Genomic DNA, 26352 nt, shown 5'->3' on the forward strand with positions numbered 1-26352 from the left:
CCCTCAGGGAAGCTTTTGGTTTTTATAGTAACCTAAAGTAGCTAAAACTGGGAGAACTGCAGTTTACTACAAAGTGAGATAACCACTGAAAGTTGAGTTTCTCTCCTGGGAATATCTGTCTATCTATCTATCTATCTGGTTAGTTGTGATATATTTTATAAACACACATATCTTTATAAAGACAGGGATCTTTTAAAGTACAGTGAAATCCTGGATCCTACGTGGCTTACAATGAAGACAAAATTCAAGACAGTATCAAAAACTAAGAACAGTTTCCCTCAAAATAGCACAAATAGTTATGTAGTTTTTTTGGGGGGGAAAGATTTCTATCTCAAAAAAAAAAATTAACATCACACCAAAGGACCATATACTTATTGCAATATAAAATCATTACTATCATTTTATAGTAATGTTTATGAAAATAAATTCTACTAATCTTCTGATAAGATTTTTTTAATATATGCACATCCTGTTCATAATCTAATAGCAGGTTCTAGAAATGCAACTACTTATCAAAACAAATCTTGGTGAATGTAGGAAATTGTTTTTAATTAAAAGCTTAAAACAGCAGCACTTGAAAAAGAATTAAACTTACCTTCATAAACCCAGTCTGGGATACCATTAAATATTTTATTTTCTTTACCATTATATGTTATTTGAAAAGGCAGATCTTCTGGTCTTTGTTTCAGATAGATATTGTTTTGATAGACATATGCCTAGAAGTGGTGGAAGTTAGTTAATAAGGGGAAATACAATGAAAGTTATATATTTGTTTTAATCATTCATGTAAGACCTTTAAAGAGTGATAAATCAGTTGCAAAAAAGACCCACAACTAAAATATTTTAGCAGGTTAAAAAACAAACAACCCATATTAACATCAATTATAATTTAAAAATCTATATTAAAAAGAATAAAGTCTATAATTATTTTAGTTTTATTACCCAAATAAATAATTATGCATATTGAGAGAATGTCAAATAAATCTCTGAATATTAATAGCTAGCCAGATATAATCTTTATTTAGAGCCCTTAAATAAGAGCTTGGACAAAATTTCATGTTGTCTGAAGCTAGTCTGGGAAACTTGTGAAAACCATATTTTTCCTGAGTTTTCTGGCACAACACATTCTGGCTGAGTATAAGGATAAAGTTTTTGACTGCGATATTTAAAGAAGTCTATCCATGAGCTTTAGATTTTGCGGAATTCTCAGATGGGTTTCAATTTATCCAAACTCTTCCCGCTTTTAACCACTAAAATAGTCATGAATGTATTTTTTTTCTTTCAGGCAGGGAAATTTAACAAAGGCCAAAATCAAATGACTCCTCTTTTATTTAAATGATTAAACGCTTCCATAATTTAAACACTTACTAGTTTACTCCCAACAGGCGACCAGGATAAATACTGAATTGGACGAGGAAGCTCATATCCTCTTACAAATTCTCTAGAAGGAAAAGAAAAAAAAGAATATAAAAGAAAGAAAACAAATCATTCTGTTCAGTGCAAATAGAAAGTCCGTAAGCAGAAAAAAATCTATAAAAATTAATGATAATTATAAAAATATCTTTGTTTCCACACACCTAATAGAAAGCTATTAGAAAGACTGCAAGATCATGGGACTGGAAACATGAGTGATGGTTGTCATTTTTCTACTTCTTAAGAGTCACTTAACTTTTCTGAGGCTCAGTTTTCAGGCCATTTCAGTGAGGCAAATGAATATAGACTGTGGGAACATCTTTGGAAACTAACAGAATCCTTTCATTTTACAGAAAATAATTGTGATTTTAGAGAGACGATACAACTGTTTAAGATTACATTGTTAGTTTTTGGCAGACCCCCGTTTAAGCTCAAGTTTTAACCCCTGAGATTGTAAACTTTGTACACATCAGATTAAGATGGTTGCTGAATTGTCTTCCAGCTCTGAAATTCTATAATTGTGCTGAAGTTTAATGTGTGCTCCTCCACATTCTCATTCACAACCCCCATCTCTGTGAATGCATATGCATTTCAAATTTTTGAAAATAAGATGCCATTTGACAATCTCCCCAGGGATCTGACTTGAAAGCAGAAAAGGAAAGGAACATCTGATCTCAAGCTAAACTGAAAAACAGATCTTATACTGGGCAGTATGCCTTAAGCTTGCAAAGTTCTCCACCCATGGGCAAATTTCAAATATTTTAGTGGCCAAAAATCTCACTCTGGTGTTTAGAGTCATGGCATAATTCTGCAAATACTCAAAATGAGGGACTTGCATTATGGAGCTTCTGTAGTTCTTTAGCAAGAATACACTGGGATTTTTATGTGTTAAAAGTCGTCGGATGCCATATACATGTTTTGCTTTATCCTCTTGAGGTTTGTATTAATAGTTTCATCAAGACTGTTTCTGTGGGACAAGAAAACAAGGTCTGCCTCCAATGTCTAATTGGAGAAGCCTCCAGATCCTCTGCACCCTTATCCCAGTCTCTCAAAACTGGATCTAACCTGTGCCTGACATTTATGCTTTTCTTATTTGCTGAACATTTAGATAGCAAAGAAGACCTGTAACACACTTTACCTTGATTTAATTTATTAGGTCATGCAGCATGATACCTAGCAGTCAACGAGAGAAGGAAGAGGGATGTCCTTGGAGAAAGGTGACCATGGTGGCTGCAATGGAACTCTGACAACCAGAGGATAGCACAAAAGGTCACACATGTCTGACCCCTGGAGGTCAGGATAGAACGGAAGAGATTAGGGTCAAGATAATGACTCAGAAATATTCTTCACCGGGTTTGCCATTCTGTCTTACATCAGTGTTCATGTTATCTTTGCCATTTTAACACAGACTTAGCTTTCTATATGGGGTGAATTAAACTATGCAATTTTGTAGACAGTGCCAAGCTGAAAATCTCAGTGAACATCTCTTCATCACTGGCAAGCCACCACATCTGCCATTTTCTATGTTTCTGAGTCATCAATGGTAGAAAATATGGTAGAGGAGAATGCTTTACAAATGCAGCTATCCCCTAAGTGTTCTTTAACTAGCTTGAAACCAGGACAATTTCCATTTTGTCTGTTAGATTTTTATAGTCTTCAGGGCATATAAACAACTTAAAATTAGTGGCATTTGGTCATGCTTTGAATCTCAACAAATTTTGTCCTGATTTAAATTATGCTGTATTCCAAAAAATTTTTTTTTTTCAAAAACAACCCTGGGAAATTAGATAGCTGTGCAGAAAACAGAAAAATAAAATAGTGGTTTAGTTAAATTCACTGCAGAGGAGCTAAATATTTAATATGATTTAGGTTCCAAAGTTTATACAAATCATGACTAAAATATTAATATTGTCATTTTATTTTAGAGTGCCTTTCAGTTTGGTGAACCTCGACATAGAGAATTTCAAAATGATTAAAAGAAAAACAAGAATATGGCTAAAGTCTGGGAAAATTATATTCAAAGATTTCCACCTCATTCATTTAACATTTTCTTAGAGTAGAGATGGTACCTTAAATTCATTTGGAACTCTCTTATATGCGCTTTTCAAATACTAGGTGCTCAATAAACACCTGTTGAATTTGATGATGATGATACAGAGAAGAGAAATATTTAGAATCCATTAGGTGGATTTAGATTCTACATTAAGCAGCAGCTCCTATTTCTTAATTTGACAGTTTAAGGAGATCAGTTATTCTTGTCTGCATATTTAAAAGAAGTAGATAATTAAAAAAATTTTTTTTCTTCCCTTGCTAGACAAAGGGGGAAATAGACTGGAAGATCTTTTCAAACCATATAATTATTTTTACGTTTTATGTAACAGCAAAGAAGGTATCACATTAAGATGAGTAACTAAACCGATTCATTGTCCACATTTAGGCAGAGCGATTTTTCTAAAGTGCAAATCTGATCATGTCATTCCCATTTAAAACCCTTCAGTGATTTCCTATTGTCATCAGAAAGAAATCTAAACTCTTTTTAATGGTTTCTTTATTATTATTAGGCTCATGCTTCCTGGCCTCAACTCCTTCCCAACCTTATACAACCTCCCTCTGGTAAGTAGGCCCCTCCTTCTGCCGCCGCCACATTGACTTAGGGCTTCCTGAGCACCCAGTACCCTCCCTTGCCTTTGGGCCTTTTATACATTTTCTTGTGCCTCAATTCTGTCCCTCAGTCCTGACCTACATGTGCATTCATTTAAATTATTTCTTATAAATGAGGACAGTTTTAAATAGTTTTTAACATACAGAAGAATAAAACAATATAATAAATGACAATTTTATATATGTAAATTTAGAAGTGTATTTAACATTATAAATGTTAAATTAAACACTATGACATTTTGGAAATAATTTATTTTAAGATTTGGCTATTTTAAATAATCAATTTAGAACCAGTTAATGAAGTATGTGTTCAGACACAGATAATGTTGTACTGATCTTCTTTCCTTCTGCCTCCCTCCAATGAAGTAGCCACTCTCCTGAAAATAGTATCTCATCCCCATGCATGTTTTTATCCTTTTACTACATATGTTTATTTCCATAAATAGCATAACTATAACTTTCTTTTTGAAAGTAGGAGAGCCAAAACTATATGGTGTATAAAATGCACACTGGTATTAGTCAAATAAGGAGAGGTGAATATGCCATAGAAATATTTCCTTTAATTTCTCAAGTTTTATGGATTCTCACATATCATAAAATAATAAGAAATTAAAATCAGTAACAAGAAAATGTAGTCTTAACCTCAATTCAAAGATAGGATGGAAAAGTCTAGGTATTTGATAAGTAATGTTAATAAATAGTGGTGTTTTACCCATTGTTGAGGTCATAGATGTGATATGTTGCTGTGTAAGAGTATCTCCAAAGCTGTCAGAAGGAAGAGAAGCAGACAGATTACAATATTTTAAAAAGTTCCTATTACTAATGTACACTCATAGATCACCCACTCAAGATTCAGAATTATAAAAAACCTATTTTCACATAATTTAAATTCCAAACCAAGTTTTCCTTTCAGTTTTACTGTGGACTTTCGTGCTGTTTGTCTAAGTTCCAGAACCAATCTCAGCAGTGATTCGACTTTCACTGTATAAAAAGGATATTCAAAGTCATTTTTGAATACAGAAACTTTACCTTTGACACCTTCTGTCCTAGACATTTTCCTTTATATTTTACCTGTATTGAAGTAAAATCTCTGATTTTCACAGCCCATAGAGATTACCCTGTATCTTGGTAAATATAATGATACCCTTTAAAATTGGATAAACAGAATTTCATTTGGTATATAGTTTTATTGTAATATGCTTCTATATCTTCATTCAAGAAGGGGAAATTAGTAATAATAAATAGTTTAGTTTGGTGGGAATACTCCCAAACTAGGCTTTCAAAGACATAGGTTTAAACCCTTGTCCACCACTGACTATATGTTATTGGGTTTGAGCACATGAAAATAATGCTACACTGTATGTTTTCCATTTTAAATTGTAATAAATATTCAAGGTTAGACTAATAAACTTTCATGATGTTAAACTTTGTTAAGAATTACTAATGGCTCACAAGTGGAAGGTTCTGAATTTGATCCCTGGTACTGCAAAATAAACAAAACAAAACATGTAATAGCTTTAGAAATACAAGGATATTTCTTACTCTTCTGATAGATAGCAGTCCCCACAAATGTGATTTTCTTTCCCAGAAGAAAGTAATTTCCACTATTTGTTAATAGAATGCAAGTAGTGAATGCACAAGAATGCAAAATTCAAAATCATTTGTGTATGTTTCAGTTATGCCTTTTGGGTTCATTTACTTCTTAAATAAAGATGAAGATAGATTCTTATTTACCTCTTACTTTTTTTTTTTGGTACCAAGGGTCAAACTCAGGACCTTGGGCTTGTGCAGCAGGCGCTAGAAGCATTGAGCTAAATTCCCAGCCCTTTACCTCTTACTTTTATAAAGCAATCTTTAGATTAGTGGGAGATGTAATCAGACATACCCAAATTAAATAGTTAATACCTTTGAGTAATCACTTTCAAGATATGCAAATTGCCGATCAGGTGACAAACCATAATTTGAAGCATTCACACTTTTCTGAAATTATGAAGAAGTTTATTAGAATACAGAAAAAAAAGGATTGTAAAAATTTGTGGTTCTAAAATTTCAAATCATCAATAAGCTCCTATGTATAATTTTAATGGAATTAAAAATGTTTATGTAGTTTCTATGTATATAAAGAAACTTACTATTATTACTGAGGGGGAGATATAACAAATAAGATAGACTTTGTGAATTCAGGAAGCTTATAATGTTAGACTTGTCAACCAGTAACATTACAAATTAAAAATTTCTATCAGAGAGAATCATTATAGCATTTAAAAGCATTAAGGGAAGAAGTGAGAGAATCCAAATGAAAGATAATTGGTTTTACAGATGAGGAGAATATTATCTGGACTTAGTTTGAAAAGATAAATAGGCTTTTAAGGGTAGAGAAAGTAGCAGCGCTGAAAGCTCAAGGGAAAGTTTAACATGTGCTTGTATATCAGACCCTCCATATATTGAACATTTATTGTATGTTAGGCACTGTCTTAAAGAATTTGAAATGTTATTTCATTTAATTCTTATATTAAACCAAAGAGGTATGTATTATTATTCTCACCTTACAGAGAAGGAAATTGAGGTGTAGGAAAGTCTGTGTAGTATAGAACCTTGTCCAAGTTTCCATAGCTGGTAACTGACAGAACTAGTGTTTGAACTTCAAGTTCCTGACTCTTATCTTATGCCATATTATTTCCAAAAGGGGGCAAAGACACTCAGTTCTTAAGAGGGCCAGAACAGTAGTCTAGTGCAACCAGAAGAGAGAACTGGAGTATGACAGTGGGGGATGGAGCTGGGAAGACAGGTTAAATTCTAATCCGGTGCTAAGATTTTGAACTTGTACCTTTGTCAGTGAAGACCTGGAAAAGGTTTCTGAGGAGGAAGATGATGCTGGATACATACCATGGTGCTATTGCTCAAAATTGTGTATGATTCTCCTGTTTCAATATTATATAATACTACATTATCATCTGTAGATTGATGAAGATATTCTTCCCCTTTAAGAAAAAAAGCAAAATTTGACATGATCTCTCTTAAGAGGAAATTGATAACAGGTGAAAGCACACTTATTTCACAGGCTTATTTTACAGTATATATTTCTTTATCAGATTTAGAATAATAAGTTGATGATGGAAGAGAAGATAGCATATTTTTTTCTATTTCATATAAAGATGCCATATTTGCTAGAAGCAGCCCTATCCTAACTGATTTGAGAGTGCTTAGGAATAAAAGTTTGTTTTTTCTGGGTTGCAAAGAGAATATACTAGTTTAAAATGGTATTTTTCTTTTACAATAATAAAAATAAATTATACTTGGGATCTGTTTACTTTAGTATCAAACCTAATTTATATGTATTTTATTTTTTTAAGAGAAAATTTAATTTACTCAGTTTTGTTGGTGGCATTGTATCTATGCATGTATAAATATCATAAACTAATTGATCTCACTATATATTTGATTAGATTTTCAGATAACATTCTATTTTGAAGAAGTAAATATCAATTTTATGACCCTGAAAGATTTATTGTTCGGTAAATTTGGGATTTTGTCTATTTTTCAGATTATCTACATTAATGACAGAATTTCTCTGAGTAAAATTCTTACTATCTTTCCTATGTAGATGCATGTCTCCCATTCTTAAAAGTTGTACCAGACACTGAAATAATTTCAATGATGCTTTCTCAAATTTTACTTTTCTGTTAAAATTCCTGTTGGCCTTTTTACTGTAAAACAAACCCAGACCAAAAGGTCTTATCAAAAGTACCTTGGTGGGTACTTGAGTTTTCCAAGTATTTTTTCTTTTTGTTCATTTCAACGGATACAATTTTAGTTATCATAAAGATGTATTGGCACTAAAAACAAAACAAAGCACATTTTTAAAAAACCTCAAAAGATAAAGAAATAGTTCACTTACCTGAAATCCAGTTTGGGAAAAATGTCTTATAAGAAAATGTTCCATTTAAAATATCATTCAGTGTGAGGGTTCTCATTGTACTTCCCTCAGAATAATAGACTTTGGAAAACAAAGAAACACACTATTAATACAGACAAAGCTGATAACTCAAATACATTTTAAGCCTGGCCTTCACCCATTCTATCTCATATAATGATATGATGTGCCATTTGTTAAGTGATGCTTAGGTTCCTATCTTAATAATATTTTTGTAGACAGAGTAACTGAGGATGGTAGAGGCAGCTGACTAGAAGGGATAGTTGGAAACCTATGGAGAATAATGAAGGTGGTAGACTAGGACCACATAGAACAACTGAGACATTATTCTGCAGGTGGTGAAAAGCTGTTAGGGGTTTCTGAGGAGGAAGGTGAGACGAGCTTCTACCAAATTTAGGTGTACCAGAGCTAGGATTACAGACCATGTAGTTTGATTAAAAATTAAGCTTGATGGGGATGAGGGTTTAGCTCAGTGGTGCCGCTGCCTGCCTCGCAACACAAGGTCCCGAGTTTGATCCCCAGTACCAAAAAAAAAGAAAAGTGTATCAAAAATTGAGCTTGTCTCTTGGTCCTCTTCCTATTTGTAAAAGTCCTACCTCCCTGTTTCATATTATCTATCTTTTATTTTGCTCTTTAATTTATTTATACTTTGTGTTTCTTGCATAAGAGAAATCATGTGGTATTTAAGCTATGTGTGTCTGATTTATTTCACTTAACATTAATGGTCTTGGGGTGTATCCTTTTTCCTATCAATGACTCAAATTTTGGGGAAGCAAGACAAGGGGAGAGAAATGAATAAAAAAGAATTAAGATGTATTATGTACATGTACCAACTCCCCACAATGAATATAATCATTATGTACTGCTACCATGTACTAATAAAAATAATACAAGTTATAAAAAAACCCCTCAGCCTATTCACAGTTCACTGTATTGTCTCATATAGTCTAGGCTTGGATTTCTACCGATTTATCAGTAATATATTTTAGTGTTATGTTTGGTTGAATGAGATCAGCCAGAATCTTTACCTTTGCAAATCTCAAGAAAGGCATTAATGAACATAGGTATTTTCTGATGCTATGTATTTTTATAAAGAGAAATTGGACCACAAATAAGTAAAAATCACATGATTTCTATAAAAGATCTTAGAAATCCTGAATAATTTTCTATAGAAATGCTAACCTAATGTTGCTCACAAACCTCAAATAAATTTCAGTTATATTTGAATACTTCTAAACAATTTTGTTTTTCAAACTTGACTTTACTCTCAGAAGAGCTCATTAGAGTACCCTAAGACAATCAAATATACCAGAGGGATAATAAGGCAAGAAACTCCCAAGACATCTTCATACCCATTCTGTGACTCTATTCCTCTTTTCTATCTCCTTCTCCAGGCCACTACTTACAAACTAAAACTAATGGAAATGACCTATACTTTGAATAGCATTTAAGAATCTGGCATTTTCCCAGGCGAAAAGCAAACATTTAAACATGAGAGCTAGCACTATATCCTTCCACTAAAAGTCTTTCAAAACTTTCCATGCCTCTTGAGGTAAAGACCGTAAGTGATACCCTGAACTACAGACCCTGGCTGGTCTGGGAGGACCTAACCAGACAGCCCTTCCTGTCCCTCTCGAATTCTCTCACTTCCAAACATGTTAGGCTTTCTGTACCCTAAATATTCTTTTGTCTCTTCAGGGCTTCTGTACCACTTTTTATCCTCACCTTTTGCCTCATAATTTCCGCTTCCTTCCTGATCCCCTAGTTTAAGACAGGTACTTCCCTCATACATTTCCCATAGACCATGCTTCTTTCTTTCAGAACACTTGCTGTGGTTTGTAATTATGTATGTATTTGAGTGCTTATTTTACAAATGTTTAACTTCCACCCCCCATATAATCAAAATAATCACCAGAAGGTCAGAGACCGTGTCTTATTTTGCTATACTTCTCCAGTGTCTAGCATATACAGGCATTGAATATATACTTGTTGAATAAATGAATGCGTAAAATGAAGGATAGATGAAGGAGTGAATAAGATATGGCCTCTTCTCTTTGTTTCCAGTAAGGCTTTGGTCAATTTCTGGCATTTCAGCTTGCTCATCTATATATAAGAGATTTGGCTAGAAGATGCTGTCAGTCTCTTCCAGCTATGCTGTACTAGATTTGAAATGTGAAACTGAACCTGCTCTATTTGCTCTGAAGTCACATAAATGTACTACCATGTAATCAGAAAAAAATAGTCAACTGGATAAAAGTATCTTCTGATATTTTAACTGAATTTCACTGATGCAAGTGTGCTCTACACATTTGATTAGGACCTTGTTTAATGTTTCAACCTACTAAAACTTACTCTTAAGGTTGTGCTATAGAACACAAGCAGCTGGTGAGCCTCTCTACAACTAGACACTGAATACTTCATACTTTTAAATTATTCTATTTTTCAGTAACCATCTTCTTGCATTCTCTTTGCATTCTAAGTAAGGTTGTGATACTATGAAATCATTTAAATGAAATTTCTATTTAACTGAATGGTTATTTGCAGAATTCATACCACTGATTCTACAATTCCCATTCAATAACTAAAAGATCATTTACTACAATGGCATTATAATGATTGTTAAGTATTTAATTTAATTTTTTAGCTTTCCTAAGAAAAAACTGCCATCTGTTTTTAATGTTGTCAAAGGAAAATTAAAACACTTTGCAGTGGAAATTATTTTCCATTTGAGATACATCTATTTTATGTTTCCATAATCCTAAATATCCAGATGGAAAATTTAAAAATGCAGCAAATCTATTAGCTGTGAATATCAAAATAACTAGATAATTGTTTAATTGAAAAATATTTGCTATTAATTAAAAAATGCATATAACCTTGTGAGGCCTTTTTAAGTCCAGCAGAAATAATATTTTTATTAAGGTAAATGAATGTCTTGTATCATAGTTTTTCCTATTTAAGGATCTTTGCATTTAACTTTCTTTATGGTTACACAGACATATTTAGATAGATGTAATTATTTTTCAGTTTTATAGAACTTTAAATTAAGTGAGAAAATTTAACTAAAAGATTTAGCTCATGTTACGTAGTCCATAAATATTACCTTCTAGTATTATCATAACTCATCAGTATTCTTCAGATAAAGATTTTAGATCATGTTTTTCAAACAAACTAACCACTGGGTCTTTCTGCTTTTGTTGTTGTTTTTCAATATCAATTAAAACCACAATACAAGGGAACCCAGCTCCAGATTAGGATATTAATATATAAAGTGGAAGTGCATGTTTATTTTACTTTAATAAAATTCACTGGTTATACCTGGAATATTTTGGACATTAAGCAGCTATTACAATTATGATCATAAATACAGCTAGTACCAATGTTGTCCATATGAATAAATTAAATTCATATAAAACCAAAAACTTCAAATTATTCAAGTACCTACTCAGTTTTCTTTTCATATCATGTTTCTAAGACTATTTACTTTTTTAAACCTCTAATTTAGATTATTCAGAAAGATTATACTTGTTCTTACGTTTCATATTACTTCCTCCTTAGTCATTTATTTATATGGGTGCATAGTAGTTATCAATGCCAGCAATCTATGTAGAGAACTTAGCATATGTACTATTGTGACTCAAAATATCAATAAAGCATTATAAATATGTATTAATTGTATGATTAATTTCCATAATGAGGGTAACCCTCAGCACCACTGAAGAAGCAGTGAGTAGATGTACAAAGTGCATTTTCAGAGGAGCTAGCTGCATTTATGTGGAAATAGGGTTCATGGCACAAATCAGGGAGGATGACTGCTAACCTCATGTTATCTTTATAAACCACCTGATATCTGATGTAGTCAAGGCTTAATGAGTGTAATTATGTTGGTGTTGGGCTGAGCACAGATAAATTCATTCTCAGTTTCATGGGAGGGATTTAAATTCTACATTCTTCTCATAAAGTGGTCACATGTTCATAGCACAGCTGGGTAATGTGTCTGCTGTAGGTGTTGCACTAGGTCACATGTTAGAGTGAAAATAAAATATCCAGTTTACTTAGAATTGCTAATCTGACATTCAAGTCTTATTTACCCATAGAAAGACCATAACTATAATAATGTATGGTAATGTGTCACTACACTATCAATGTTGATCACTATACCAGTCAGGATTAGAAATAATCATTTAATTGGGCACTTTGGAATACCACTGACTTTTTGCCGCCTCAACACTTTTTTATTGCACATGAATATTTTTACCTCTATATGCATATGGAAAAAATTCCATAAAGAATAGGTCTCTAACCCTGAAAGTAGAAACTGTTTTATTTTTTACCCTATTGTATTCCCAGCAGGTAGGATAGCATTTACATAAAGTAGAAGCACAGTAAATATTTGTTGGATTAAAAAGTGACTTGATGGATATTGCGTTAGCTTGGTTTTGATAATTCCCCCTCAAAGATATACCTGTCCTTGTTTTCTACCCTGTAGTTCATGTTGTACATTTCACATATCTATTTCTCTACCTCGATTTGATTTCATTTAAATGTTTATCTAAATTTGGTCCATGGAGTACATGGAGCTTCTAGTTTTCTTTTTAGTCCTTACCAAAACCTACTGAATTAAATCTCTGGGGATGGATCCTGGCTGTTTAAATTTTTACCAAGCTCCTTTAATGATACTTCTGAAAAATTCAAAATCCCATTGACAAGATTTCACTGAATCTATGCTGTTCAGTACACTCCTGTGCCCATCAATGGGGTTTCTCCTTGACTATAAAGCTCCTGGTAGTGTATGAAGCTGGTCTGAACTACAGTCCATACTTCAGAGAGAGTAAACTCCACAACTAAGTATTGATGATGGCTGTCAAAGAAGGCTAATTGGTTTTTTACATGTTTATCTCCAATTGAGTGATCTTGCTCATTGCCTCCAATAGGCTCTTTTTTAGACCTATTCCCTTTGCTGACCTTGGACAAGTAGAGAAAAGGCAAGGGATTTACTCTGCTCCAGGTTAGATTTCAATAAGATTATGAAGAAAGCATTGGAATTACTGTTTTTTAGTGTTTTGAGTGTGTGCATTAATGTAAAAATCAGTATAAAATGTATCTCCAAAGAATTAAACACACTAAACCAGTCCCAATCATTTGGAAAGTGTTCTATTTGTAATCTGTATTACTAAATGAATTTTGTGTCCTTTTCCAAATAATGTTTTAACACTGAAATATAAGAATTTGATTTTGGAAGAACACCTTTGACATCTTTAATTTTTAAACTCTAATAGTTTAAAGGAATTAGAAAGGAAATCTGAAAGCATATCTTTCTTCTATATATAACTGACACTAACTCAGTAACACTTAATTCTTGACAGTGCCCTTAAATTTGATTTAGACCATCTTTTGCATACTTATTCATACACTGCTTAAACACTCTAATTAACTGTGCTTTAATTAGCTGCATTTTCAATTTATTAAAGCAAAGCTGAAAATTATTTCAATTATATACCCAAGAAATTACAATTCATGAAATGATTCCAAGCAAGTAGTGATTCACTATTCCAATTCTTTCTTAATATTTTATTTTCTTTGTTAGGACTGCTTCTGCCATTTAATTGTCTAGTTCTAAAAAATTGAAAGTAAGTACTAGCATAGAAACATTTTATATTAGTTCTGGTATTCATCAGAAATAAAATGAGAAAATATTCTCTATTAAGTGAGCATACAAATGGCTGGCGGGTCTTTTGTTCCTGATTTCACACTTAATTGGGAATCAATGTTACCAGGCCATTCTGAGACACTGACTTGATCCCTGAGGGCGGCCCCATGCCTAGCACACCCATTCTCCTGCTGCCTCTGGTCATCTGCAACATCACCTTGGGTCACGTTCATTTCTGGACCGCGTGCCTCAGGACCAAGTGTACACAATATTCCAGTGGGAGCAATTATCGTCAAGTTTGGTCCAAGACTGACAACTTCGAAAAAATGGATTTTATGCTAGTGATAGGAAGTGTTATAATCTATAAAAATTTTTGTTTTGGCTGTATTGAGGATTGAGATACTCAGCTATAGCTGCAGCCCCTTGCACTTTTTTATTTTTAAATTTTGACACAGGATCTGGATAAGTCCCTAGGTTGTCCAGGCTAGGCTCAAACTTGTGGTTCTCTTGTCTCAGCCTTCCAGGGCTCCATACCCAGAGCTTCTGCACCCAGTTCCATAATTTACTAAATGATTTTAAGTAGCAAGCACTCTACATGCATGATTCCATTAAATCTTTACAGCAAATCTGAGATATTATGAATCCTACCATGAATACTATTTTACAGATTTGGAAATGAGAATTAGTGAGATAAGCTAACTTGCCTGATACATGTAAAGGAATGTTTAAATTCAGTTTTGTCTGATTTTAGAGCCTAGGTACATTACCAATATTCTCACTTAAAATAAAAGAGCACTTTTAATAAAATGAGACATGAACTAAATGCAAAAAATATGGACAGGAACCAAGCAACACACAAAGGTGTGGAATATTTTTCCCAAAGCCCAGGATAAGAGAAAGTGGTGTAATTTGAGCTTTATCTAAGCAAAGAGGTTATTAGCAATAAAGCTTTTGTGGCTAGTTGAAGAATGCAGTAACTCATTTCTGCAAGTGGTTTTCAATAGATATTGTGAAATGAGGAGAAAATTTCCAAATGAGAAGGGGAACTAAGGTGGGTGGAGGGGGAAAGGAAGGAAGAGAAAAGAAAAAAAGAGAATAGAAGGAAAAATGAAAACAAAGCTTTTGTAAATAAGGAGGGGAAAAGGGGTTGAATGGAGGGGAAGGGAATGGGAAAAAAAGAATCAAGATATATTATGTACAGGTACAAATTCCTTATGCTAAGTGTTATCATTAGGTATATCTAAAATGTACTAATAAAATTAATTAAAAAAGAAGAAAGTGGTTTCCAATGGTTGTCTCTACAAAGAATACCAAAGGAATTTTCAGGCTTTAAAAATGCCCCACTTGAAAAAAAATAAATAAATAAAAATAAAAATAAAAATGCCCCACTTGTATGTTATAATATTATTGTTATGTTTCTTTAATTAGGTTTGCTTTATTGTGATAACTAAAGATTTGAAAGTTCATGGTAAAGAATCAGCATAATCCGTAAGAAAATGAATGGCAAAAACCACTTTGGTGACTCTTAATGTGAATGGAAATCTTGTATATTTTTAAAACCAATTCATTTTCCCTTGGCAGCTCATCCTCCTCTAACCTCCACTTTAAACTGTGGTGTGGCTCTTCTCCACTGTTACTTGGGGCAGGAGGAAGAGCCGCTTCCCCAGGTCACTGCATTCTCCTAGGTGTCTATTATGCATCCCTGAGCTGACTCATCCCGCACCACGCACCACTGCCATACTTAACCCCCACTGGGCTTCTTCTCTGCACTCCAGACCTATACACTAAACTTCCTTTTTGACATCTTCACTTGATATGTCACAGCCACTTCAAAAGCATTATGTCAAAAAAAATGTCATGCCACTCCTCCAGATTGTTTTACATAAATGGCACTGTCTAATAGCCATGCAATTCCTCAATTCAAATACATTTTTTTTTTTTTTGGTACCGGGGATCGAATTTGGGTCCCTGCGCTTGCGCAGCAGGCAGCGGAACCACTGAGCTAAATCCCTGGCCCAATTCAAATACTTTGAAGTGATCTTTGATCTCCCTCTTACTTTATTTTCTTTGTCTAACACCTAGGCCTGACAACTCTATCTACGAAATCACTGCCTACAGTCTGCTTTTCTCCATTTTTACTGTATTCCCAAGATCAATTCACGTCACACATTGGTAGATACCTAATTGTTCCCTCTACAATTTCATTTCAGGTATTTCCTTGTGGTTTTGATTTACATTTTCCTTATAATTAATGACGTTGAGCATTATTTACATGTTTGTTATTCATTTGCATATCTTCTTTAGTGAAAACGTACAGCCAGCCTTTAATTGTTGCTATTTTTAATTGGGTTATTTGCTTTTCTACTGGAGTTGTAAGATTTCTTTATATATTCTGGATGAAAGTCCCTTATCAGATATATGCCTTGCAAATTTTTTTTCTCATTTTGTAGGTGGTCTTTTCACTTTTTTGATGTTGTCCTTGGCAACACAAAAGTGTTAAATTTTGAGGAAGTCCAATTTATGTATTTTGTCTTTTGTTGCTTGTGGTTTTGGTCATAGTTAAAAAAGTCATTGCTTTATCTGAAGAAATGAAGACTTATTCCTAGGTTTTTAATGTATTATCTCTTATATTTAGCGCTTTGATCTATCTTCAGTAAAATTTGTATATGGTATTTGAGGAAGATGTCTAACATTCATTTGCACAAGTATATCCAGTTGTGCTAGCACCGCTTGTTGAAATTTTCCCCACAGAATCGTTATGTCATTTTTATAAAAAAGCAATTAACCTATTCGGTATTTATACATGTGTGTCCTATTTATTTCACTTAAGAGTATCGCCTCAATGTGCATCCACTTAGCTATAAATGTCTCTAATTTCTCATTTTTGATGGCTGAGTAGTACTCCATTTTATAAAAAAAACATATTTTCTTTATCCAGTCTCCAGTTGATGGGCATTTGGGCTGTTTCCAAGTTTTAGGTATCACAAACTGTGCTGCTATGAACACGGGCCCACATATATCACTGTAGTATGATTCTTTTAATTCTTTGGGGAAGATCCCCAGCAGTGGAATAGAGGGGTCAAATGGGACTTTCAGTCCTAGTTCTTTGAGGTATCTCCATACCGATTTCCACAGTGGTTGCATCAGTCTACACTCCCACCAGCAGTGGAGCAGTTCCTCTTTCCCCACAGCCCCGCCAGCATTTGTTATTGGTTGATTTCATGATAGCAGCCATTCTTTCTGGAGTGAGGTGGAATCTCACCATTGTTTTCATTTGTATCTCTCGAATGACCAGTGATGTTGAACATTTTTTCATGTAAAACTGAAAGTGTAAATAAGGACTAAATGTATAATAGGTAATGTGAAATAGGTAGAAAAGGGGCAAAGGGGAAGGAAGTGGGAGGGCTAGGGGAAAGGATAGAAGGGAATGGGATTAATATGAGAAAATGGAAAAACAGGAACAAAATCTTTGTAAATAGGGAGGAATGGAGGGGTTGAAGGGAGGGCTGGGAAACGGTGAAAAATAAGAACCAAGAGAGATTATGTAAAGGTGCAAATTTCCAATGATGAATGTCATTATATTGTATACCTAAAATGTACCAATGATTAGAATGAATAATCGATAATGCAAAATAGGAAGAAAAGGTCCAAAGGGGTAGGAGTAGTGGGAGGGGCAGGGGAAAGTAAAGAAGGGAAAGGAAAAATGCTGAGAAATGGACAAAATGGAAATAAAGTCTTTGTAAATAGAGAAGGGTGGAGGGGGTGAAGGGAGGGCTAGGAATGGGGCAAAAATAAGAACCAAGATGCATTATGCAAAGGTACAATTCCCAATTAGAAATGTAATTGTGTTGTGTACCTAAAATGTACCAATAAAAGAATTTAATTTAAAAAAAAGCAATTAACCATAAGTGTAATAACTTTATTTCTAGTATCTCAACTCTATTCTATTAATCTATATATCTATCAATATGCCAGTACTTTACTGTAATGATTATGTAGCCTTGTAGTAAGTTTCAAAATAAGATGTATGATTTTTTTCCAAGTTTGTTTACTTTTCCAAGATTGTTTTAGCAATTCCAGGTCTCTTGCACTTTATTATTAATTTGAAGATTAGCTTGCAAAAAAACCCTGGAATTTTAATAGAGGTTGCATTTAATCTGTAGATAAATTTAGGAATATTGTCATCTTAAAAATATTAGGTTTTTAGGCCATATACATGGGATAATATTTTCCAATTTATTTAGAACCTCTTATTTGGACTGTTCATTGCTAATGTAGAAAAATACAATTGTCATATATATATATATATTTGGTACTGGGGATTGAACTCCGGTCCTTGCGCTTGCGCAGCAGGCAGTGAAACCACTGAGCTAAATCCCCGGCCCTGTCTTTTATACATTGAGCTTGTATTCTATAAGTAAGCTGAACTCATTTATTAGTTCTAATAGATTTTTAATGTGATCCTTAGGGTTTTTTTCAGAAACAAGATCATGTCATTTACAAATTGTGAGTTTTATTTCTTTCTTTTTAATCTGAATATCTTTTATTTCTTTTTATTGCCTAATTATCTCTTCTGGACTTATGAATAAAGTTGTGAGTAGAAGGGGAGAGGATAGACATACTGTTCTGTTCTCGATTTTACAGGAAAACACTGAATCTTTCACCATTAAGTTGGTTGTTACATGTGATTATTTTTTGTAGATTCCTTTTATGAGAAACTTTCTACTATTTCTAGTGGTTGAACATTTTTATTATGAAAGGATGCTGGATTTTGTTAAATTTTTTTTCTGTACTTATTTTAATAATCATTAGATTTTAGTCCTTTTTTGATCAATAAATTTCACTACAATAATGTTTGAAATCTTGAACCATCATTACATGCCTGAGAAAAACTTCACTTGGCCCTGTCCTCGATTTGGTTTGAAATTACTTTGTTTAGGATTTTTTTCATTATATTTATAAAATATATTGGTCTATAGTTTTACTACAATGTCTTTATCTGATTTAATATCAGGGTAACCCTGGTCTATAGAATGATATGGGAAATGTTCTATCTATTGAAAGAGTTTATGATGGATTGGTAATAATTCTTTAAATGGTTGGTGGAGTTTATCAACAAAGCCAACTAGACTTAGTATTATTTTCTTTGTGGGAAGTTTTTAAATGACTAATTTAATCTCTGAGCTATAGTTCTATTGAGTTTATTTCTTTTAAAGTAAGTTTTGATAAATAATATTTTCTAGAAATTTGCCTGTTTCATCTAAGTTTTTTGATTTTTTGACATATAGTTGTTTCACATTGTTCTTTTTAAAGAGTTCTAAACACATCACTTTTACCAAGTATAAAATCACAGTGTGTATGAAGATTCAGTTTAGATACTAAGCAATATTATTCCTTTTATTCTTAATGGGAATAAAGGATAATAAAGACTATAAGTTATTCTGGTTTTGCTACATACTTTTAGTCAATTAACAAGGATACCAGAAATAAAAAATAAGTTATTTTCTCTGAATATAATGGAAAGTGTATAATACACTGATTAATATTTGACTGTTCTATAAAAAAATCATTTCACTTTTTGTCTACTATGTTAATTGTTTTATTTTAATGCTCATTTGGACTCTTTATGATTTTTAGAAACTTTTAGACTTGATTCCACATTCCTAATTTGAGCTTTGAAGCATGTTTTTCCAAAAGATATCTATGACTAGATGTTCACGTATAAGTTTTAACACAATTTGCTTTGGAAATCCAAGACAAGTAAATGCCTCAGCATTGTAAGAATTATCCAAACACTGGGATTTATAAAAAAATTACTTTTAGTTTAGAAAATCTAAAAGAGAATTTGCCAAGATCCATCTTCTGTGATGTTAAAATCCCAGTATCAATTAGAGAAATACAACATAAAAAAACTTGACTGATTTACACCCAGAACTCTTTGTGTCCATGAGCTTTCTGAGCTTTTGTCCTCAGGTTTTTAAATTTCTCCCAATTTCCTCCAACAGAACAATGAATAAATAAGCTTAAAACTCTTGCTATGATTGAGGGAGTCTGTTTCACAGTTATGAATGATAATACACTCTAAGATAATTTCAGATCTTAAAAGCATATTCATATCTCTTTTGAAAATTGTTGTACTTCATATATATCTTACCAAAAGCTATTGCTTTCTTCCTTTCTTCTAAGGGTCCCCCAAAAAAGTTTCTAAAGTAACTGCTGTTTTTGGTCCAAACAGGAAATATAGACTCAGGAATAAACATTTCCTACTCTGAGAATTAAGAAAGCATTTTAAAAACTGAAGTATAGTAACCCGAAGGGCTTACTCACCATCTTTGAATGTATATGTACATGTATATTAGGATATTGAATACAATAGAAATCTACTACCACCCATTAAGTATCTATGACACGTTAAACATTTTAGAAGAAAAAATAGCTAACATTGATTGAATGTTTGCTCATCACCGTGTGGGGAGATAGATCTACACTCAACAGTATCCAAGGGGAGCTCAGATAGCTCCTATAATCCTTTTCACAAAGTTTCAGAAATTCAGAGACTAAAATCATGAAGCAAGGAAAGTTATGTGGAATTTACATGAAAAATCCTGGAGCATCTGTAACTTTCTAATTCCAGTTTTTTTATTTTGTCACTTCTGTAAATCTCCTGAAGCCAGATCTGTGTGTTTGCCTTTGTGGTCAAGACACATCAAAGGGACTCTGGGGACCTTAGTTTTCACTCTCAGCCTAGTTGTCTCTTTACATAGAGGGATGATGCTTAAGAAGAAGAACCTCAAAAAGAAAGTGAAGGGAAGTAGGGTAGAAGGAAGAGAATCAGTTGAAGCTGTATAGGCTGAAGCCTAGGTGGATGCCTGGGACCAAGGGGTAGAAATCCATGTGTGTTAACTATTTTGTCAAAAATAATATGGAACTCTTTAGACATTACAAAAAATATTGTTCTTTATGTGTTTTATTGTGTAAGTGACCTAAAAGGATCTTTTTCACTTCACTGCTACACATTCCTATCTATTCCGAAGGTCCAGTGTAATTCCTCCAAAGTTCCTCTCATCCTGAGCCTGGTTCTCTCAGGACCCTAACCCTTCATGGGAAAAGTCTCTCCCTCTCCCTCTCCCTCTCCCCCCCTCCCCCTCCCCCTCCCCCTCCCCCTCCCCCTCTACAAAAAACCTAATCTGACCCGGTTTCTTTGAGTACACGAAGTTCCCCCTCACCTTTTAGTCAGAAACCTAGACTGCTGAAACTTTGAAACCCCAGCCCCTGGCACAGTGACCGGCAGGTGATTATTGAGACTTATTTTGTGTTACTGTATAAACAAGTGAATGAATGGAAATTTCTTAAGTGTGCCTTCAAGTCTCTCAAGGCTGTCCTTAAACTGGCACACAAACCCTGAGCTAAAAATATGAGGTCACCTAAAGCAAATGTGAAGTGATGAAGTGTGAGAAGAAGCCTAAGTAAGAACTTCTAGTTTTCCGTTCCTGACTCACTTTCCTGTTTTATCACCTCAAATCCTGTATCACCATCCACTGGGAAAAAGTCAGAGTGAGGGCTGGACCTGCCACCCAGCCTAGGGTGCTTGAGGTGTGGAGGGAAGTCAAAAGGGAGAGGCCACTGGAGCCAACACTAGGGCTGCCTGTGGCACTAATGCCAGGAAAGGAGAGCTTCTTCCCCTATCCTGCTCAGGAGAGTAGGGGAGTGGCTAGTCCCATTCACAAGCTATTTAGACATTTAAAGAAGTTCTCCAGAAGATTTTGAATAAACAGAGGGTGACAGGCTGGGGATTTAGCTCAGTGGTTTTGCTGCCTGCTGCGTAAGCACAGGACCCAAGTTTGATCCCTAGTGCCAAATCAATCAATCAATCAATAAATGAATAAATATAAAAAAAAGAGGTTGACATCATGGACCAAAAACATAGTTCTCACCTCATTCACAATTTTTGTATTTTTGAATGAGTACTAAAGTTTTTTTTTAGTACTAAAATTTTATGTCACTTAATTTGATTATTTTACCCTGTGAAGAAATGACTTTGAGAATGATCCTGCCAGTTGAAAACAGCAAATTATGTTATAAAAGATACAGGATCTTTATATTATGTACATGGTATGATCAAAATCCACACTGAATGTTTACACTTTTAAAAGTTACAGTAAGAGACACAGTGCCATTAATACCCCTCCAACACCCACCTCCAGTTTTAAACACATCCCATCATTCTTGCCACTTTCTGAAGCAGTTCTGGACATCCTCTTTTGTGTCTTTATGAGATGTGATGAAAAAAAATATAGTGAATGCTGCTGCCAAGTGCCGTCTAATGGAAAGGCAGGCTTATAAAAACATGGTTTGTCCTCATTTATCTAATTCACAGGATCTGGCACTGTGTGACTTCTGGCTGCTCTCCAAAATCAAACTGACCATGAAAGGTAAATGCTTAGAATCAATTCAGGGCATTGAGGCAGCCATGACAGGGCAACTAAAGATACTTATGAAAGAGGACCTCCAGAACTGCTTCAGAAAGTGGCAAGAATGATGGGATAAGTGTTGCCTCAAGCAAGGGGACAGTATTTTGAGGGAGAGCAGTGGCAATGGTCTTTTACTATAATAAATTTTTAAAACTCAAACATTTACCGTATTTTCAACCACATATTGTATAGTTGATATATATTTGTGACATGCTATACATGTGTGAACATTGGAAGAAGGTAAAGACTGGGATCATATGTGATTACAAATGTATATATGTGTGTATACTTATATGCTATTTTAATGCTTAAATATGGTATATTTTTTATAAGATGCTATAGTTCAAATTCTACTGTGGACTATCATTCTCTAAGGACATGAAGGCAGGCTTCCAATAAAATCTACACTTCGATTTAAGAACCTTTTTTTCTGAGGGGGCACAGCATCGATTTTAAGTACCGCTAAGTTTCATTAAAACTGGGGGACTAATTTTTAGTGGCTTAATGTTCAAAAGGTCAACTGCTAGTACAAAGGTAATGTGGCCCCAAGACTGTTGAGGTGTGAGACTGATTTAAAAACAATTTTAAATTGAAAATTTATTAAAGAATATAGACACACATTACATACATCTCAGCAGCCTGAGAATAATCTTGTGCTATCGAGAAGTAAGAGTACAGACTGAAATTAAATTAAAAATAAAAGAACAGTGGTTTCATCTTGTTAAAGTGCATTATTCTCTAATTCTGTGAAAATCCCATGACTAGTTTGAAGTTTTCATGGTTTTTTTCTGTGTTTCATTTTTTAAAGCAACACATCATTCAGGACTCATATATTTTTTGGTGGAAAGTTTTCCATCAACCATATTTTACTATGTCAGTTATCTTCTTATCAAAGATATTTTCCACATTAGTTGTCAAATTTTTACTGTGTGTCGGTACAAACTTTTCCCTTTTCACTAGACCCTGAGGTACAAGGTCTGTTATTGTTTTAGAAGTTTGAGCATCTCTCTATAAAAATTTTCAGAGAAAGAAATAATTTCCTTAATGTCACTATATTACCTATATAATGAATCTTAATTTAAAACTAATCTCAGTATCAGACCCTAGTGTCTTTTAGTTCTCAGCAAAATGAGATAAAAATTTACCTTTGACTTTTATAAAAAAATAAAATCGATCATTTAATCTTCTAATCTAATTGTTTATTGAAGCTTCATCTAGAACAATTTCACTTTTTCTGTACAGCTATTCCTGAGATCTCTATTCTCAACTTCTTCCTTAAATTTTGGAAAAGTGATTTAGGAAAAAAAAAAAGAAAAGAAAAAGTCCTCCCTAGATTATTTAAACTTTTCTATTCTTACTCATTCTTATTTTCCAAAGACAAATCTAATGATGAAAAACAATTTAGTTTAAAATACTGTGTCTAAAGTTTAGAATTCTGTCATATCTTGTATTTAGCATACAATTTTGGAGGTGGTGGGAATGATACAGAATAGTTCCTAGGATTTTCTACTGCTGAAATAACACTAAATCTCTTCCCACCCATCTCTTAAATCCCTCAGTATTTCTGGTCTTGCACAACAACATATCTGTGGGCTTATACGTCTTCTTACAAATAACAGCCTTACTTTGCAAAGCACTTAGGAAACGTTCAGCCACTTGTGTTCATGCATTAGTGCATTTTCCAAGCTATTTTAGTCAGACTGAGTAAATCAGAGAAATCTCTTACCTCTGGAAGGATTTAAGACAATGCACATCACCAATAAAGCGAGCAGAGCAGAGGTAGCGATTCCAAATACAATTTTTAACCATGTCTACATAAAATAAAGAAAATTAGGCATTTTATAGTTCCTGCTAAACAGTAGAAATGGCAAGATTTTGGTTAGAATTAACTCCTGTTTCTCCTTCTCACAAAGCTTTTAATTGTCTTCCACTGATCTGGTAATAATTGCTGGAATTCTTCCAGCTCTGCCAGTATAAATGTCTACAGTATTTTTAGAACAATTCCTCAATCCTAACCCATTCCAGGAAGTAAATACCATGTACAAATCTTCACCTTCTAACAACAGAAACCTTGGCTTATAGTCAATCCAGCCAACTTTCATCCTCTAGCAATACCTGAGGCTCTATTTACTAACCTTCATTTTTCCAGATGTTTTTGAAAGTTAGCTAATTCTTACTGCAGAGCGTGGGTCACTGGATCTGCGAAAACCGTTGAAAAGCAGCAAGTCTGTCTTCATTGGAAGCTGAAGTCAGAACTAGAGTTTTTTCTTTTCACGGACTTTTGAATACCGTGCCAAATTTCAAAAGATTTCTGTAAAATTAGAAACAGATTTTGGGGGTGTTCTTGGCCTTGAAATGAACTATGTGTGGCTCAGGGGAAGTTTCATAGCCTTCTCATCCTTGTGAATTCTACACCAACATCTGTTTACATTGACATACGGAGGTTTTTGATCATTTTTGTTTTGTTTTCTTTTTTTTTTCTTTACAGTTAAGTTTATGTTTCATTTTCTTCTAGAAATCACTCATGGAAAACTTGGGTAAGTCATTAAGTTTTGTTTAACCTTTCTATTTTGCAACTGAAAGATGAATTGAAAATAATAAAGATTCCTGATGTGCACATTATACATTTATCAAAATTTTAGAAAAAGAAGAACATTGAAGTCACACACAATTTTGTGAGAAGTACACCACATAATTGCACTTTTCTTCCCCTGAGAGATTATGAGGTACTGTAGATAGAAATGTTTTTCTTGCAGCGCAATTTCTTTGTCCATATAGCACCATATGCACTTTCAGTAAATACAGAAGTTTAAAAATTCAACTGTCTAAATCCACGCCTGCTTTACTTTAAAGAAATAAAATGCCATCTGGTGAAATTTAGTATGGGTTAGGTGTGTTTGCACAGGCTAGAAAGATGGAAAGATCAGTAAGAATAATTTACCAGCAGACCTTTGGAAGAATGGAAATGGCTCCGCAAGAGTGATATTTCTGCTCTCCTCTCAGAATATCTTCTGAGAAAGAAGAACATTTAGTAATTATAAAGACTTTAAAAATGAATAAAAAAGCATCTGAATATAGCAGTCTGATGTACAAATTCATCTTGGCAAAGTCTACTTAATTACAAAGCAATTGGTCAACTTGACAGATCAGAAAAATGGTTGACTGAATTAAAAAACGCACATGTACAACGGTTTCTTGGAACATTCTGCTGGTCCAATGTAATTCACTTGGACAGCTTCTCTGATTTCCCACCAATACCATTGTTAATCTACTGTCTTTGGTTTTTCTGCTAATGGGTTTCTTCTTTGGAAGTTTATAATTTTAATCTGACTAAAACGAACTTCATGGTGACATTTCATGGCTTGTCCATGAAAGGTAATGAAGAAATGTGGCTGAAATCTGTTGCTAGTTTGCTTTAGTCAATTGGACTGGCTAACATGGGAAGCTTTTTCCAGCAAAAATCAGGACAGTGGATTAAGAATTTCCTTTCAGACATTCTCCAGACATCCCTCCCTAAATCCCAGCCTCATGAAAATTCTGTTGAGGAAAATGAGTCATTAAATACTTACTGGCAGAGAAATGTATCCACAGCAGCTCCTGGGTAAGTCCCACTAGTTTGCAGTTGGTGGGGCTTCTTTATAAACTGAAGCAATCATTGAGTACAATGTACACAGTATGCAGTACACTTATAGAAATCTCCATGTGATGGTGAAGATAGAATCAAGATAACAGCCACCAAGCAGGTCCCAAATGAACTGCTCCTGTGTGTGTCCTCTCAGACCGATTGCCTTGTTTAGAATGTTCAGAAGGTATTCTCAGAAGTTCTGTCCCAGCCTGCCAGAGACCCAAAGTCTACAAGTACTTTTTAATGAGTGATTTCCAGTTCTGGAGAGAAACTGACTGCGATAAATGCTTCCGGAGAGAAACAATTTATTAGTGTATAATTAAAATGCATGCTTTTAGCTTTAGCAATTAAAAATGCATTGACATGTGACTGGCCTGAGTGCCACTTAGCATTCTACAGGTGAATGTGGGCGTCCACAAGAGACTGGTTTGACAAGCTTTATGGAGAAACTGGGGTTCTTTAAGAGGGATGCATTTAAGTCAATACTATTAATAAGGGGGAAATTATGAGGACAAAACATGTTTATTTTTGTTTTCTTTCTTCTTTGGGAGGTTGGGTGACTCAAACTAACTTCTGGAAAAATTCTTTCTGATTTGAA

At 33.9% G+C, this 26352-nt stretch overlaps 1 protein-coding gene across 5 annotated transcripts in view; it reads right to left on the reverse strand.

Moving 5' to 3' along the window:
• Fap (fibroblast activation protein alpha) overlaps positions 1–26036 on the reverse strand; it is a 72940-nt gene extending 46904 nt beyond the window's left edge. For 3 of the 5 annotated variants that reach the window (XM_087199518.1, XM_087199527.1, XM_087199528.1), the window contains exons 1-8: positions 24265–24397; positions 23856–23940; positions 7973–8071; positions 6961–7055; positions 5980–6054; positions 4787–4839; positions 1369–1441; positions 596–716 (exon numbers count right to left, since the gene is read on the reverse strand). In XM_087199518.1, the coding sequence (XP_087055644.1) occupies positions 596–716; positions 1369–1441; positions 4787–4839; positions 5980–6054; positions 6961–7055; positions 7973–8071; positions 23856–23940; positions 24265–24270 (607 nt within the window). In that variant the 5' untranslated portion in view covers positions 24271–24397. Of the gene's footprint in view, positions 1–595; positions 717–1368; positions 1442–4786; positions 4840–5979; positions 6055–6960; positions 7056–7822; positions 7911–7972; positions 8072–23855; positions 23947–24264; positions 24441–25698 lie in introns of those variants that run through there. The other 2 variants (XM_021265581.2, XM_087199525.1) reach the window with 2 other exon arrangements.
• Positions 26037–26352: the final 316 nt, after the last annotated feature.

Source organism: Heterocephalus glaber, unplaced genomic scaffold (assembly GCF_053883595.1).
Source record: "Heterocephalus glaber isolate CG9 unplaced genomic scaffold, H.glaber_assembly_v1.0 deba00000347, whole genome shotgun sequence".
Classification (NCBI taxonomy): domain Eukaryota; kingdom Metazoa; phylum Chordata; class Mammalia; order Rodentia; family Bathyergidae; genus Heterocephalus; species Heterocephalus glaber.